The sequence below is a fragment of the Phalangium opilio genome, unplaced genomic scaffold, assembly GCF_054372755.1.
Source record: "Phalangium opilio isolate 3A_F unplaced genomic scaffold, DU_Popi_V2 ptg000209l_1, whole genome shotgun sequence".
Taxonomy (NCBI): domain Eukaryota; kingdom Metazoa; phylum Arthropoda; class Arachnida; order Opiliones; family Phalangiidae; genus Phalangium; species Phalangium opilio.
In genome coordinates, this window is record NW_028324217.1 from 8,495,907 (window position 1) to 8,513,653 (window position 17,747).

The window sequence follows — 17,747 nt, forward strand, 5'->3', positions numbered from 1 at the left end:
TGGGGTGAAGAGGGCGTGTTAGTTTCGTAAATGCTAATATACTTATGTTTTCCATGGGCGAAGAATTGTAAGAGGACTAGGCAGGGTCGCGAAAAGGCGTCCAACGGAAAAAACGGCCACTAGTAGCGCGATCTATCGGCTCAATTTATCGGAAACCGGAACTTCGTCACTCTTTGGGGTCAAATCACGTGGCTCAAAAATCCGGAAAATATAATTCCAAATTCAGCGCATGCGTGAGTGTGACAAGGCCTAATAGCAGCTGAGCCTAAATTTAGCCAGACAATCCGCCCATTGTTTGCATAGCAAAGGCTTGGTTTTTATGTACGGTTTATGAAAGTAGCGACTAAAACTATTACAGTTAGGTAAAGCGCAGAGCTTATTTTTAACCATCTTGAAAAATTAAAATACTTAACTTTATCCTTTTTGCCGTACCGTTTAACTATTCTTGGCCTTAGGTTTGGGTTTCAACAAGATAAATTCGGAAAACCGCCATTTTTAAAGGGCGATACTCCGAAATACGGCCAACCGAGATCGCGCAAAGTTGGCCGTAGCCGGAAATGCTTGACCCCAATTCCGGTTTCTCCCCTATTTTAACCCCCGCTGATACGGGAAGGCTGTTTTTTTAGAAAGACGAAATCGTTTGCGCGTAGAAGCTTGCGACTGCCTAGTCCTCTTACAATTCTTCGCCCATGTGTTTTCTAACTTGAGCTTGGCATTTTCTATCCATTATTAACAAATTGGTGGATAACCGATTATTTATAAACTAAGTTGTGGATTTTAATACGATTTAACATGTAAGTTCTGTTGATAATTTTCGAGTATGGATAAAGATAAAATAACGTGGATAATGAATAGATAATGCCTTGCTCTATTTCTAACTCGCTAAGGTAATGCCATATGAAACCTCCACACATAAACCACAAACATAAACAAAGATCATAAAAGCAAATATGTCTTTCACGCTCGTAGCTATACATAGTTATCAGACTAGGAGAATTGATACCATTTACACCAGGAGACCAGGCTACTTGGTAAAAAAAGTGAAGTACAAAGAAGCCTCGCTTCCTGTTGTAAATTGGATAAATCCTCCTGGTCCGAAAACTATGTATTACTCTATAATTATTTCCCAGTATTTTTAATACCTATGTAAATGGCAATGTACTACTAAAAAAATCGGTATCGATTGAAGTATCGGGTTTTGGATCATAGTGAGTAAATATCGGTATCGGGTTAAGCCTGGTTTCGGCCATCTCTAGTCCTTTCGTTGAATAGGACGTAATTTGACATTGCCTTTGATAACAAAGCTTTAAAAATTAAAATGTTAGTAGTCAATATACGGATATTCAAACTTTCAGTTTTAAAGGCATTATTATAAAATATCAATTATTTTAAAAAAAATTACTTTCTTTTACCAAATTTCGTTTATACAAAGTATTTTTAAACATTATCAAAAGATTCATTGTTATTCATGTACTTTCACATTATTAGGTTAGCTCTGAAATGTAGTTCTGGGAAGAAAATGGTCTCTTGGTGGATAGTGGTGAAGAATAATTTGAGAAATTTAATGGGTGAAAAATTAAACGCAAAATTCAAAATAGGCCTTGACGTTATAACAATCGAAAAGGCTTGTAGTCTGATGTTGATATATGAACGCTATGCTTAAAACGCCAACTTTTCACATTTGTTCTTTAATTGATGGACAAGTTTCATTCAGTTTTCATACATATACATACACACCCTCTCACACACAATCTCTACACAGAAGGGTTTGTTCTAGAGTTGTAAATTTTCCAGAAAATTAAAATGCGGAAAAGTTTCCTCAAATCGGAAAAATAAACAAGTTGGGAAACCAAAATAAACCTCTCCGAGTCGAGACGAGAATTATTTACCAAATTAATGGTTTTCATAAATAATTAAATAGATAAATTTGATAATTAATTATTTCAATAGTCAGTAATTTACTTTAATTCTAGTTATGTCGTTTTAAGAAACGCTAAACTGACGTTTTTAAAACGTTGTTTAGCCCTTCCCCTCTTACCCCAGACGAAGGATTTGTCACACTTTACAAGGTCTCTTGTCTTAGCTATCTAGACTTCGGTCAAGTGGGCTGCACTCTTATCATTTGTTTAGTAGTTCTTGGTTTTTTTTTTTAAAAAAGACAGTTTTTATTATTCACAGACAAGAAATTTGATATCGCCCTTAATTTATCAAAGATCATTTTCTTATTATAATTGTCAGCGAATTTTTTATACTTTATCAAAAACATAACGTAAGGCCATTGCGTTGGAATGGAGATTGTAATATAAAACTTCATCGCTCTGTTCCATATATATTCTTTATCAGTAATCGAATTCACACACTCCATGTCTTTCGTTGCTTGCGTTTAAGAAATTTTTCGTGGCAAAGTGAAGAACTCTAAAAGAATTATTAAAGTTAATTGAAACCGTACCGTGTTGATAATAAAATAAAATGTTCTACTAGTTTGTTAAAGTTGAGGGAACATTTTCAACAATGGATCAGGATGTACGTGTAGAGTTAGAAATGCGTGAAAACTTGCCAACGACGGAGCAAAACATTCCAAAAACGGACATCGACAATACCGATAATTCCGTAGATCTTTTCTATGGAATTGACCAAGTACCACCGTGGTATTTCTGCCTGATTCTGGGATTTCAGGTAAATAAGATAATTTTGAAAATAATTGTCGATTATGGCACAATTGTAATTGATATTCTGAGTTAATGTGATACGAAAGTAATCGCCGAGTGCCTCGATCTGTTGTCAATGAAATTAGTATTATCTAGGACTGTTCACGAGCAAAGCTAAGCGAGCTTTTTAACATGTCTAATGTATCGATTTACGATGTTCACACATATGTCACATTGTTGACTTTGTGAACAACACATTCAATGAATAAATAAATAAGCTTGTCTCGGTTAACACATATATGTTTAACAAAAATTGCTACTACCAACGTAAGACTTGAAAACGACTAGAAATGCTATACCATGTTTAGGAATGTAGTGGTTCAGTAAAACCCGCTCGGTAAAAAGTGAAGAAATCGTTATATGCTCACGGTTAGAGGTGAGAGAAAGAAAATTTTCACAAGCTTTATTTCATGTAAAAATACAACGGAACGCTATTTGTGGAGAGAAGAAAGACTAAAAGGAAAGCAGTAGCTCGATGCCTATCGGCTCGACTTTGAGCCACCAAAGTGTCGTCTCTGGCTCGAACTCGGTGTGCTCGTCACGAGCCCGAAATGGCTCGAGAACGTGAACAGTCCTAGTATTTTCTTCCTTACTCTTTTTCGTTTGTTACGGCATTTCGGAGACGAACGATAATTGCCAATAGGGTACAATCGAAATCTCAAAGAATGTGTGGATTAGGTGAAACACTATTTTTTAATATCAAAAGTAAGTTGTGCCAAAGTTCATATCGAGAACTTGATATATAGTTGATTGTGACTTAAACCAGGGGTAAATAACGAAAGGAGTTAGAGACGCTAGCTTCCGTAGTGTAGAATACAGTGGGACTTTCAAACGTAGACACAGAAAAGAGAAAACGCCTCGGTCGCGCCGCCTATAATTCAAAATAAGTATGATATTTTCCAACCAATAGCGTGGCAGCAAAGATTCGAAAGGCATGCTGGGATATCGATTTTCTCCTGTCTGCTAGTATTCGTCTGCTAGTGTTCGTCTGCTTACGACTGAGTGACAATTAGGCTTAGAGTAAAGTTTATTCATTAAGGTGCACCAAGAAGTTATATCAGTATCTCAGAGAGAAGGCATAAGATGCCTTTGTATTCGCGCGCCATAGTCCCAGTCCCCCTTTCAAATACAAGGGGGGACGTAAAAGGAGGCGCCGGGCTATTTCGTCTCTCCTCAGTCGGAAAATACGTAATTTTCGTCATTCGAGTCGTCGCGCTGACGTGAGTTTTCAAGAACCAATGAGATGCTGGTTGCAATTTAGAAGCGGGGATTAACTCCGGACCTACGTTTGGACTGGAGATAAAGCTGGAAATCTGGCGAATTTATATCTTCTCTCTGAGATACTAGATATAACTTCTTGGTGCACTTGAATTAGAAACATGCAACTTTAAAGTTGGTAATTTCCTTATTCGATAATGAAATGGAATTAAATGTCGTTTTTGCATCCTTCAATACAGTTTTAGTTGTTTTAATTTCTTTAGTCACAGATACAGTCGATGATCCTGATCCCACAGTTCTCACTAAGCCTTGGCTCACTGGGCCGACTCTGTAACCGAGCACTTACGGCAAAACAAGTTTGATCACATTTTGAGGATTTCCCCGGCTTCAAATTGCAAATTGTTGACTTATCTTTCTTCTTTAAATCGCTATTTACTCGCGATTGAATATAATAATTATATTGGGTTGATTTATGAGACGACTTCACAACATCGACACCCGCCATTTTAATTTACCCAGAATACCTTGCGGCGCGAGATTTTAAGGCAAAACTATTAAGGTTCTGGTCTTATTTACAATACAGTTCCAAAGATGGCACTACGTTAGTTACAAATTCTATGACGTTTCAAGGTCCCACTGTATTCTACACTACGGAAGCTAACGTCTCTAACTCCTTTCGTAATTTACCCCTGCTTAGACTAATTTGAAACAATAACAATAAACATAACTATTACGTAATATTAATAATACAGGTGTGGTGTTTTGTGGGGATAATGTACTTGATACATTTATTGTGAATTAAGATGAGTAAAACAAAATAATACATAGAACATTAGACCAGGAGCAGATTTGTCATCTGCTCCTCATTAGGCTGAAAAATTAATGCACGCGCTTGTGCCCGAGTAAAGTTCTCTCACTTGAGTTCAATAATTGCTCGCACTAGAGCCCGAAATATCTGTGGTTGCTCGCCCGAGAGACCAAATTAGAAGTGAAAGTTGTAGCTCGCTCGAGAGTGCAGAAAACGAAAAGAAAAGGGATAATAACAAACTAATATTTTAAGAAAGTCCGTAACTGGGACTGGTAGAGTCCCGTGAAGTCACGCATGTTATCAAAAACAAAATTTCCCGTGCTCCTGCACACCTGTATTTTCTTTTCTCCTTTTTTCTTAGGTTGTTCAAAACAACTTAAACGTAAACATCTAGTAGTTGTTATTATCACCAAAATAAAAAAAACCAGAAAAATAGTTTCTATAGGCCTGCATGCGAGCCTACATGCGTTCGCTTAATTCTGAGAAATTGCACTCCGAGATTATGATGATATTTCGAATTGAATATAAAGAGGTTGTTATCGAAACCTAGATAAGCACTAAATAGCTGGATCTATTTCTTGTAAAATAAGTTGATAATTAGTTACGGTAAAGTTCATAAAACATTATCGTCAGAAGTGGTTTTCTTTGAAATATAATTTCAAATGAAATGCTAAGAGTCAGAGTCGCTTGCGGGGTTGTAGGGTAACCTCAACTACAAGGTCAAAATAAATTATTAAAATTATTTAAATTGTGCTTACTTCTATATTTTCTATGGGGGTTTATTGTTGAGTATAATATTACTCTTCTAATGTTAGGAATTTCGTTGGTACTTTTGTAGATTTCAAGGTGTCAGTTTTTTGGGTTCGAGGAGATCTTCAAAACTTATAAGGTATACTTCAGATGGTCTCTTTCTCTCACGAAAAGAAGAAATTTCGAACAAAATACAGAGCACTTCGCCAATGACATTTTTTGAGTAGCTTGCAGAGTTGCGGGGTAACCGCCACCAAAGCCGCAAAACAACTTATAAAGAGTAGACCAAACGTGCTTTGTAAATCAGAGAGTCCGATGTAGTAAACTACGGTTTCCGAGTTCTTGTCGGTCAATTCTTCCATCGTTAATAACTCTTCCTGCCACTTCTGCAGGCATCCACTTTCGGATAAAGCTATAATGCTGTAAAGGGCAACATTATTTACATATACCAGACACAATTGAAAAGAGTGGCTCAGAGGAAAACAACGATTAACTGTACTTTATCGTATTTCCCTCATTTGTCTTTGCATCTCAGCATAAGTTCATAAGCTATGCTCCATAAGTTTGTCACTGGTTACTGAGAGCTTGTCGTGAAGTGATGTAGGTCATAGATACTCGTAAAGCGACGTCTAGTGAGGCGCAATCAAAGGCTTAGTACAGACTAAATAGGAAGATGGACTGAATAAAAACCAAGTATCGTCAATTCTCGCGTAGTTTTCAAATTAGCTCTCAGTATATAAGCCTCTAGCATTACGAAGTATGGGTAGTGTGATACTTATGAACGTATCTTATAAACTTAGGATCTCAGTGATAGGATTCAAAACTTACACCCAGTTAAAAGATCGTTGACAATTGAAATTTCTTCGAAATCCAATGGCCGTGTTTAAAGGGAGGGTGAAGTGGAAATTCAAGTGACTTTTTATCGATTCTTCTTATAATTATAAGACCAGTCTGTACAGTGAAACATTCAGGAAATATCTCCGAATGATTTTAAAATTTAAATTAGATTCCGATTTTAAGAATAATTTGAAGTATCCCCCTCCGACCAATCGCGTAACGCCCTGCCTTTTTGTTAAGAAAAGTTTCGTGGCACGCTCCATGTCTCGCGCCACGATTGTCACATCGCGCGCAAATTTTATCAAATCTCGTGATAAATTTCATTCGACACGGAGCGTGCCACGAGAATTTTATTAATAAAGAGGTAGGACGTTACGCGATTGGTCGGAGGGGGATACTTCAAATTATTCTTAAAATCGGAACCTAATTTGAATTTTAAAATCATTCGGAGATAGTTCCTGAATGTTTCACTGTACAGACTGGCCTTATAATTAGAAGAAGAATCGATAAAAATCACTTGATTTTCCACTTCACCCTCCCTTTAAAGCCATAAGTGGCTCATTTACCGCTCGAATTTTTGATGGTGGGTATCCGCGTTTTAGTAGGCCTCTATTTTAAGAATAATTAAATTATAATTATTTCGTAAAAAGAGACCCTTTTCATTTAATAAATAATTTTTTAGTGTCTAGAAGTCACGAAATTAGAGAAATTTCAAGAATACATATAATAATCAACGTGTATGGATAATAGCCCTTTGCCCTATAGAATTACGCTCGCTGAAAAATAGTTTGACTAATCTCTGTTTGACATGTAGTAATGTTAAACGTGGAATCGGTTGTTGGGTAGCGAGAATTTTGGATAAACGTTGAAGCTCCACTTTTTCAAGCGAAAAGTTGCTATTTATTCGGGTTCTAATGTTATTAATTCATGTTCAACTTATTGTTTTTGTATTTTCTATGTATATGTCTGTATATATAAATAATTCTACTTATTATATTATTATTATTATTATTATTATTATTATATACTTCTGCTTTCACCCAGAAGTTCGCACACAAATGACGTAACTTGTTAATTGTTGCGTATTAAACCCAATTGGCCATCACCTCGAAAGCCTGCAGTTATCGTTCACAAAAACGATGTCGTACTCCCAAATGACGTAAAACCTCCCCTCTATTACGAACACCAGTGGCAAGCATAAGTTTCATACTCGCATTTATCTTGCTTTACGCATCATAAGAAAAAAGATCAAATCATGTTTTAAGCCTTTAATAATAACGTTTTATTTTCTGAAGCACTACTTGACGATGTTCGGAGCTAATTTGGCCTTTTGTTTCGTCGTCATTCCGAAGCTGTGCATCCCGGAGGATCACGCTGCACGAGGTTATGTCATTTCCACAAGCTTTTTTATTGGCGGATTTGCGACGATATTGCAAGCAACCGTCGGAACGCGGTACTAAAACTTATCAATTTTTAATGGACTTAAGAGTTTAATTTCGACTACCGTAAAAAATGAGAAGCTAACAAGTTGGCAAAATTGCTATTTGAAAATCCAAAATATTTCGAAAACTGAAAATACATTTAACTTACAACTTGTCAATTTATTTGTGAACAGCAATTTTACTGTAACGGTAGACCAGAAATGAAACTCTCCGCAATGGGAGAACGACAATTGGGTGAAAGACTTTTTTGTGACAATGACTGGGTGTCTGACACTTAGGAGGGTTGAAAATAGTGAGAATTTAAAATTGGGTGAGCGAAAATTTGGTGTTAATGAAACGTGCAGAGTGTCAGTGGGGCGAACAAATTTTTATATTGTAAAAATTACAATTGTCATTCTATACATGTCACATTGCCAAAAGGTTTTATTTACACTTTCCTTTTCCCGCACGTACTCGTAGCCCTCGAAGGTTAGGTTAGGTTTGGTTTAGATAGGTCGGGTTAGATTTGGTTTAGATAGGTCGGGTTAGATTTGGTTTAGATAGGTCGGGTTAGATTTGGTTTAGATAGGTCGGGTTAGATTTGGTTTAGATAGGTCGGGTTAGATTTGGTTTAGATAGGTCGGGTTAGATTTGGTTTAGATAGGTCGGGTTAGATCTGGTTTAGATAGGTCGGTTAGATTTGGTTTAGATAGGTCGGGTTAGTTTTTGTTTAGATAGGTCGGGTTAGTTTTTGTTTAGATAGGTCGGGTTAGGTTTGGTTTAGAAAGGTCGGGGTGGGTATGGTTCAGATAGGTCGGGTTAGGGTTGGTTTAGAAAAGTCGGGGTGGGTATGGTTCAGATAGGTCGGGTTAGGTTTGCTTCAGATAGGTCGGGTTAGGTTTGCTTCAGATAGGTCGGGTTAGGTTTGCTTCAGATAGGTCGGGTTAGGTTTGCTTCAGGTAGGTCGGGTTAGGTTTGCTTCAGGTAGGTCGGGTTAAGTTTGCTTCAGATAGGTCGGGTTAAGTTTGCTTCAGATAGGTCGGGGTGGGTTTGCTTCAGATAGGTCGGGGTGGGTTTGCTACAGATAGGTCGGGTTAGGTTTGCTTCAGATAGGTCGGGTTAGGTTTGCTTCAGATAGGTCGGGTTAGGTTTGCTTCAGATAGGTCGGGTTAGGTTTGCTTCGGATAGGTCGGGTTAGGTTTGCTTCGGATAGGTCGGGCTAGGTTTGCTTCAGATAGGTCGGGTTAGGTTTGCTTCAGGTAGGTCGGGTTAGGTTTGCTTCAGGTAGGTCGGGTTAAGTTTGCTTCAGATAGGTCGGGTTAAGTTTGCTTCAGATAGGTCGGGGTGGGTTTGCTTCAGATAGGTCGGGGTGGGTTTGCTACAGATAGGTCGGGGTTGGTTTGCTACAGATAGGTCGGGGTGGGTTTGCTTCAGATAGGTCGGGGTGGGTTTGCTTCAGATAGGTCGGGTTAGGTTTGCTTCAGATAGGTCGGGGTGGGTTTGCTTCAGATAGGTCGGGGTGGGTTTGCTTCAGATAGGTCGGGGTGGGTTTGCTTCAGATAGGTCGGGGTGGGTTTCTTCAGATAGGTCGGGGTGGGTTTCTTCAGATAGGTAGGTTTGGTTTGGTTGAGATAGGTCCATAAGTGTGACACTTCCCATTTCCGTTATGATAATTTTCTTGGATCTATGGCAAGACGGAATTTCTTGGTGCGACTATCCATAAAACCCCGCTTTGGGGTATATACTCTACTAATAATTACAAGAGCCAATTTTAGATATTCATTTTCACTTTTCTAATATTACTTTTATCAATTCAAAGTCTGCCAATTATTCAAGGCAATGCATTTGCTTTCATGGTTCCCGTATTGGCCATCCTAAACTTGCCCCGTTGGAAATGTCCTACTCCCTTCACCCAATCGGGTGAAAATAATACTTCGACAATAATGGACGAATCAGACGAAACATGGATGACCAGAATTCGAGAAGTTAGTTAATATGGTATATTACATAATGACATAAGTTCATAAGATATACTCCATAAGCTTGTCACTGGTTAAGAGCTTGTCGTGAAGTGACATAGGTGAAACGTCATAGATTCTCGTAAAGCTGTGAGACGCTGTCAAAGGCTCAGTACTGACTAAATAGGAAGATGGACTGCAAAACCGAGCAAAGTCAAGATGGAACATATCTTATAAGCTTATGATAATTATTGAAAACAGAGTGATCGGAAAATGTTCATTTATTTTTCTGAATTTATCGAGAGACCAATTCATTTTTATGAAACTAGCTAAGTGATTCTATTTACATCCATAATTTTAAGTTCGGAAACCTTCGCCCAACAAATAACAAGTTATGATACGAAAAATAACCTCTCCGAGTCGAGACGCAATTAAGAGGTTTTTCTTAAAAAATTAAATAAATATAATTGATATTAACTATATTAATCGTCATTAATTTACCTAAATTAAGTTAAATCGTTTTAAGCAACTTTATTCCTAAAATCATTTTAAACATAGCTATTGTTGACGTTTGAATTCAAGCGTACGCCTCTTTATCAATTTTCGGAAATTTAGGGAAAATAGGCCGATTGATTCGCTTCACTTGCTCATAATTCAATATCCGTCACCACCTGTTCAAACGTCAAATACAACCTTGCACTTCGCAGGGCCATACAAATGATAAATTTAGATGCGCAGTCAACCATTCCATAAAATAGGACTTGATAACTGCATTCGATCAGATAGACACGAACGTAATAGCCAACTGAAAACTTTGTTTTGTATCGCCTTATAGATTCAAGGAGCTGTGATTATCGCTTCCTGTATCGAGACGTTGATTGGATTCACAGGCTTAGTGGGCGTACTTTTGCAGTACATTTCCCCTCTCACCATAGCACCGGTAGTGTGCTTGGTCACTTTGGGACTGTTCAACGAAGTCACGTCCGCTGCTAGTGCCAATTGGCCCATCGCATTTATGTAAAAACAAAAATGCCACAACAACAATTAGTATAACGCTCGATTAAATAGAACCAATTTGTTAATTGTAAAACTTTGGTAGAAACACCCTGGTTAATCACAACCAATAGGTATAAGCAAGAACGAATTCAGGATACAATAAGAACGTTGAAACAAGGCAATGCTGGCGCCATGAAGTCATACTTTTCATAATATGAGGGAGGGGCCTATTTTTGGGAATATGGAAAATGGAGTCTCCTAGGTCTAGGAGTGTTGGTGTCGGTGTCAAGAAAAAAATTGTTAAAATCGTTAATGATGAACTGATATATTTAAAAAGAGTGGTTATAAAGAATCTAGATTTTTCTATTAGACAGCATGATTTATCTGGGACAAAGTCAGTACAACGGATTTCCCAAACTTCGCCGTGTAACGCCAAGGCTTACGGCCAGAGAAGCTGAATGTGATACTAGCCACCTTAACTGATTATAACCCACCGATGGCGCTAAAAACGGATTTTAAGGCGTTACCTAGAACTAAGGCGGTAACGGTTTTCGAAAGAAGTATGACTTCATGGTACCAGGGGACAATGTTACCATTCCACGTTCTTATGGTATCCTGAATTCGTTCTTGGTATAAGCATGAATAAGTTCGTGGTTTTAGAGTTTCCCGAACTTTCTCATTATATTTTCACGTAAACCCGTTTTGAATTACGTGAATACTAACTGTTATTATGTCTTTTATGGTACAATCAAGAAGCGTTATCTAGTTTACTAGGGAGAAGTTATAAGATCCCTAGTATACTAGATATCGCTTCTTGGTACAGTACTGGATACAATAGAACAAAGTTTTGTGGGCCAAATGTTTTAGTTTATCTCCAAAAGGAAAGTATTTTCAAATATTTTTAAAATGTGGGTTTTTTCGAATTATAACAAGAAAGTAGCAATCCTTAAAGCACGTGGGATTCCAAAAGAAAAATTCACGACGATAATTTTAAAATTTAAACACAATACGATGTTCTAAGGGTTAAACTTCAAGTTTACTGAACATGTAAGATTTTCTATGATACTTTCAAAATTAAAGGATTTCTGGGGGCCCTTCATTGTATAAGCCTTTTTGAAGTTCTCGAAAAATACACTACCGTTAAAGATTCTCAGTACAGGACTTGAGAAAAATATTATTGAGAAAGGTGTAGTGCAATACATTTTGTCCTCGTAAACCATTGATTTATTTTAGGACGATCATTTTACTCCTACTGTTTTCTCAATATTTGGGAAAAATATCGGTGCCCGTCTACTATTGCGTCTGCCGGAAGAAATTTGCTGTACGAAATGTTAAAGCTCCCATTTTTCAATTATTTCCTGTAAGTAGGCCTAATCAATTAAATAAATAAATAAAAGGTTTAGGTTTCAAAGGGATGATAAATTGGTCTTCTAGGTTCTATTGAGTATTCTCGTTTCGTGGGGTCTATGTGCTATATTGACAATGAGCAATAGCGTCGGAGTGGAAAACGCTATAAGAACGGACAAGAACTGGGTTATGGTACAAAATTCACTATGGTTTCGTCTACCTTATCCAGGTATTCAATAAGTTGCCAATGTTGATCAAAAATTGTTTGTGCCACAATTACATCACGTTTGTATTACATATCTACGCATGGAATAGTCTGGACCACTTTTGAATTACATTTAAATATATGACGTTGTTTTAAGTGAAATTGCTTATATCAAACGTCGATTGTATCGCATTTCTACGTATTTAGTAGCGTATTTCAACATCGTTTTTATCGCATTTCTACGTCTTTATTAGCGTATTTCAACATCGTTTGTATCACATTTCAATATCGTTTGTATCACATTTCAATATCGTTTGTATCACATTTCAATATCGTTTGTATCACATTTCAATATCGTTTGTATCACATTTCAATATCGTTTGTATCACATTTCAATATCGTTTGTATCACATTTCAATATCGTTTGTATCACATTTCAATATCGTTTGTATCACATTTCAATATCGTTTGTATCACATTTCAATATCGTTTTCACATTTCAGTATCGTTTGTATCACATTTCTACGTCCTTTGTATCCCATTTCTATGTCGAACGCAATGGAATAATTATTCTTCAGTGCACAGAATTTCAAACTGGTCGAGTGGATTTTGGAAGTTCAGCTCAAATTCCATATTTATAGGTCAATGGGGCTGGCCTACATTCAGCGTCAGTTCCATTCTCGGAGTCTTAGGTGGTGTTATATCATCAATTATGGAATCCGTTGGCGATTATCATTGTTGCGGTCGCCTGGTTGGGCATCCTATCGTACCATCACACGCTATTAACCGCGGCATCATGATGGAAGGACTGGCCTCCGTCATTGGAGGTCTGTTCGGTACCACTTCTGGCGTAACGTCATACACCGAGAACGTAGCCTCTATTGGAATCACCAAAGTTGGCAGCCGAAGGGTCATTATTTATGGTGGGGCCTTCATGATTTGTTTTGGGCTGGTCAGTAAGATAGGGAACTTCTTTATGACGATGCCTGTGCCCATATTGGGAGGGTTGTTTTTTGTAACGTTTTCCATGGTGGCCGGCGTGGGATTATCCAGTCTTCAATACGTCAATCTCAACTCCACTAGGAATCTATTTGTCTTGGGTGCAACGTTGTTCTCTGGAATTTGTATACCACAATATATGAAAACAACAGCTGATGTTATAAGAACAGGTACTCATATATAGTTAAATTTTAACCTGCTTATACAAGGTAAACACCTTCGTTGGCCATCAGTCTAGATAGTACTCCAACGCGTTAGCTCTATGCGGAGAAAATGTGTACAGAATTTGCATGCGCTAGTATAGATATATTATTTGAAAAAAAAACCCATGTATCAAAGTCATTTGTCACCCCTGTCGTCAATACAAGGTAAACACCTTCGTTGGCCATCAGTCTAGATGGTACTCCAACGCGTTAGCTCTATGCAGAGATAATGTGTACAGAATTTGCATGCGCTAGTATAGATATACTATTTGAAAAAAAAAACAATTCATCAAAGTCATTTGTCACCCCTGTCATCAATAAAAGGTAAACACCTTCGTTGGCCATCAGTCTAGATAGTACTCCGATGCGTTAGCTCTATGCAGAGATATTGTGTACAGAATTTGCATGCGCTAGTATAGATATATTATTTGAAAAAAAAACCATTCATCAAAGTCATTTGTCACCCCTGTCATCAATAAAAGGTAAACACCTTCGTTGGCCATCAGTCTAGATAGTACTCCGATGCGTTAGATCTATGCAGAGATTACGTGTACAGAATTAGCATGAGTTAGAATAGATATATTATTTGACAACAAAAAACCATGTATCAAAGTCATTTGTCACCCCTGTCATCAATGATGATGGAAAGCCTTTAATAATAATAATAATGTAAGCTTTCTCTACGTTAAAACTGTGACATTTACAGGTGGATCCCGTTACAATTCATATCATATAAGCCAGAAACATTTAACGTAATGAACCCTGTATTACACAAATTCCCAATAACAGTTAAGCTAGAGTCTCTGAAGTTGGTTCAGGGAAGGAACCCTTTGAGGCCAAAACATGTTCTTGGCCGACATTGGTTTTTAGGATGTGTCCAGTCACTATAGACTTTAATAACGTTCGAACCCAGCCCTTGACAATGTTTTACTACCCATAAGTTTATTTAACGATGGTGTTTTGTATCGATAAAGCACACTGTTTACCCATTCCCTATATAGTTATTAAAGCCATTATGACACACTTAATAATTTTTGAACAGGTAGTGACATTGCCGATCAGATCTTCACTGTACTGTTAAGTACTGGCTTATTCGTAGCAGCAATTGTCGGGATATTTCTGGACAATACAATTCCAGGTAAAAACCACGCTAAACACATAGTTTCAAGACTAGGAGGATTCATACCATTTACACAGGGAGGCCATGTTTCAGATGTTACACATGGAGGCCTGACTCACTGGGTGAGTCTAAAGCCAGGCCTGAGTCCTAGTGTAAATGGTATGAACCCTCCTAGTCTTTAAACTATGTATACGTAAAACTCATGAATTTTAGCACCTTGTAAAACAGAACACTAACAAATAATAGAAAATTAAAATTCTTTATAGGGAAAATCAGATTTTTTTTCTTTGTAGGATTTTATATGACAAAAATTGAGTTATTTATGATAATTTGGGACTAAAATTTCTCATATATAGAACACTGTAGAACCTTTTTCGGATTAAACAAGGTAACAAATTTGTTCAAAATTAAAGGAACTTGTGAATATAAAAAGAACTTCAACTGGGTTCGTGGTTCGTGGCCAGTAGAGACCCAGTACGCAATTACTAAGCTATCATTATGCCTAGATGATTATATTGCTATAAACAATAAAATAGTATTGATAAGTTTGACTTATTTATAGGATAATTCATGAAGTTTGAAGTGAATATAGAATAGGTTCGATAATGCAGTAATTACCCAATAGAGTCTCAAGTGCTCGATTGCTATTTACAGATAGCTAGTGAACGGATTTTCTCCATTGTTTGAACTATAGTGGAATTATTCTATTGGGTTATTAGCAATGAAGGGAAATTTAATTGTTCACTCTTGTTTTCATTTATTGGGTGCTAAGATGCTGATATCTAAAAGTAGCTAACGGTTTTAAATATTATCTTTCATCAGGCAGTCTTGAAGATAGAGGAATAACTAAATGGCGAAATAAGAACCTAAACGATCCAGACGGTGTGTCCCCGAAAAATCATTGTTACGATTTTCCTAGCTTAGCAAGATTCTTCGAGAATCATTCATGGCTTCAATTTATACCTGTTAGTCCGACTTACGTCGATGGATTGCTTTTAAAGAAAATATTGAAAAGAAAATAAATATTTTTCAAGTGAAAGTAGCTTATCATAACCTTTTTTTCCGAACCCTATACATACATCAAATCCTAGAGGAAGATGTCAGGCTGTTTTCTTCTCACATCAGAGTGAGATAGATGGTACAAATTTGAGAAGGACCCAGAGAATGATGTAAAAAATCCTAAAAGTACGTGAAAATAATTCAAAACGTTCTAAAAGGTTTTCCCGTCTTGATTTTGACCCATAATTAAGTTACATCGTTTACGTACTCTGCCTATCTCTACTTAAATAAATTTACTTCTAGTGAAATACCCCCTAGTTACTTCTAGCAGAAATATGTAATACTTCTCTTCGAGAGAAGTGTACCACAAAGCGGGGTAAGTGAAACGTCATTCTTCCCAACATCGGAACATTTGGAGCAAGGTTGCTAAACCGAATCACATACGCGATAAATAGTTCCCTCATCATTAGTCTATTTGCGTTAAACTATTTGGCAAGACGCACTTGTGAATTTTTGTCTCACCCCAAGACAAGGTTAGGGAGTTTATTGCTGAGGATTTAGTACCAAACAGTTATAGAAGTCACCTTACGGTGCGATGTCCATCTGTAGTTTTATGAGCGGGAGAGCAAACAAAAAGGGTGAGCCTGGGAAGAATGTATTAAGATGATACAGAGTGGCATCCTTCTTCCATTATCCCCTTCTGCTTCTAGTGAAATATCCCCATGTTACTTCTAGTGAAATATCCCATAGTTACTTCAAGCGAAATATCCCCTAGTTTTTTCTAGCGAAATATCCCCTAGTTACTTCTAGCGAAATATCTCCTAGTTACTTCTAGCGAAATATCCCCTAGTTACATCTAGCGAAATATCCCCATGTTTCAGCTTCTAGCGAAATATCCCATAGTTACATCTAGCGAAATATAAAAGGTGTGCATCAAAAGGATGATTAGTGATTACTACATAAAATGGTAGTTGGGGGTCTTGTGTCTGCATCTTGTGTCGATGAATTTCGCGTAAGAAAGCGTCTTCTGATGGCGGATTTGTCGGAAGACTTAAATCATATTCTATTGCGATTTCTGTCTCTTCCCGCGACCCGTGGATGACCAAAGGCCTATTGTACTATTTATAGGTGTGCATCGAAAGGATGAATTAAGAGTAGACAAGCTATATCGCTGGTGTAGTGTCAGATGGAGCAGATTGTGTGTCTAATTAACTCACTCAGAAATTAACAAGGACAAGATATGAGACTGACCAACGAAAAAGTTAAAAGTTTCAGAGTGGGTAATTTTTTAAATAAAAATTTACTTTCGATGTCAAAATGCCAAATATGTCAGATTTTTATATTTATAATGGTTATTTTTCTTCACCACCACCATCGGAAATCGAATCCGGGACCTTTGGCTTGAAAGTCCGATGCTGGCTAGCCTACAAAGGGTTGTAATTAGGATCTAGAAATGATATACCTGAGATACGAGCGGGGGATGAAAACGCAGGAACGTCGCTTGGATTTGAAATTTGAGGGTGGGCCGGTGGGCTAATCTGGGCCAACAATTTCAAAGTTATTATAAGAAATTAGTAATTAAAGTTTGCTTAATTAGTTAATTGGAATATGTGTAGACCATAACTATCCGAAAATTTGTGTCTCTCGTGAAATTATTCGTATTCTAAAGATATACAAACATATAGGGAACCGAATTTATTGACTATTAAACAATTGTGGATGAAGGAATTTCACTTGTCTGAAGTTTTGTTTTTGCTTGCTTTTAATCGCCACTACTGGGACTCCCTTCGAAAGAACGTGAAAATTTTACACATCTCCATCTGTTGAATGGTCCTCTCTATTTAATTGTTTGTCTGTTTTTTTTCTACAAACTAATACTTTTTGATTCATCTCTACAAAGATGAAACTTAACGAATCTATGAATATAATTTTTTATGTATTGCTGTAAAATTTTGGGAGGCGACGAGCAATATTTTGGTAGGGTTTACGGATTATTTTGAGGGGGTTAAGTTTGAAATTTGGGGGGCTATCCCCCACTAAAGGCCTAGCGACGACACTGTGAAAATGGGGGAGGATTCGCCGTACCATATACACTCTGGCTATTCAAGAGAGAGGAAAGGGAGTCGGTGCGGGCAACGATGAGTCTACAGACGCGAGCTTTGGCGATTTTGCCCTTAG

The 17,747-nt window shown here is 37.3% G+C and overlaps 1 protein-coding gene across 1 annotated transcript; it reads left to right on the plus strand.

Annotated features, from left to right (window-relative positions):
• Positions 1-2,269: 2,269 nt before the first annotated feature.
• Positions 2,270-15,610, plus strand: LOC149618876 (solute carrier family 23 member 2-like). The gene is made up of 9 exons (XM_089854048.1): positions 2,270-2,676; positions 7,617-7,774; positions 9,562-9,727; positions 10,536-10,717; positions 11,930-12,056; positions 12,131-12,272; positions 12,890-13,417; positions 14,493-14,588; positions 15,393-15,610. Exons 1-9 carry the CDS (start codon positions 2,512-2,514, stop codon positions 15,590-15,592), a joined length of 1,764 nt encoding a protein of 587 aa, XP_089710174.1. The 5' UTR covers positions 2,270-2,511; the 3' UTR covers positions 15,593-15,610.
• The last annotated feature ends 2,137 nt before the right edge of the window (positions 15,611-17,747 follow it).

Bases quoted from the DNA above. Each gene is read 5' to 3' on its own strand.
- LOC149618876 (XM_089854048.1), top strand. From the start codon at position 2,512: ATGGATCAGGATGTACGTGTAGAGTTAGAAATGCGTGAAAACTTGCCA. The intron at 2,677-7,616 runs GTAAATAAGATA...TATTTTCTGAAG, and splicing joins GCCTGATTCTGGGATTTCAG to CACTACTTGACGATGTTCGG. The intron at 13,418-14,492 runs GTACTCATATAT...ATTTTTGAACAG, and splicing joins AGCTGATGTTATAAGAACAG to GTAGTGACATTGCCGATCAG.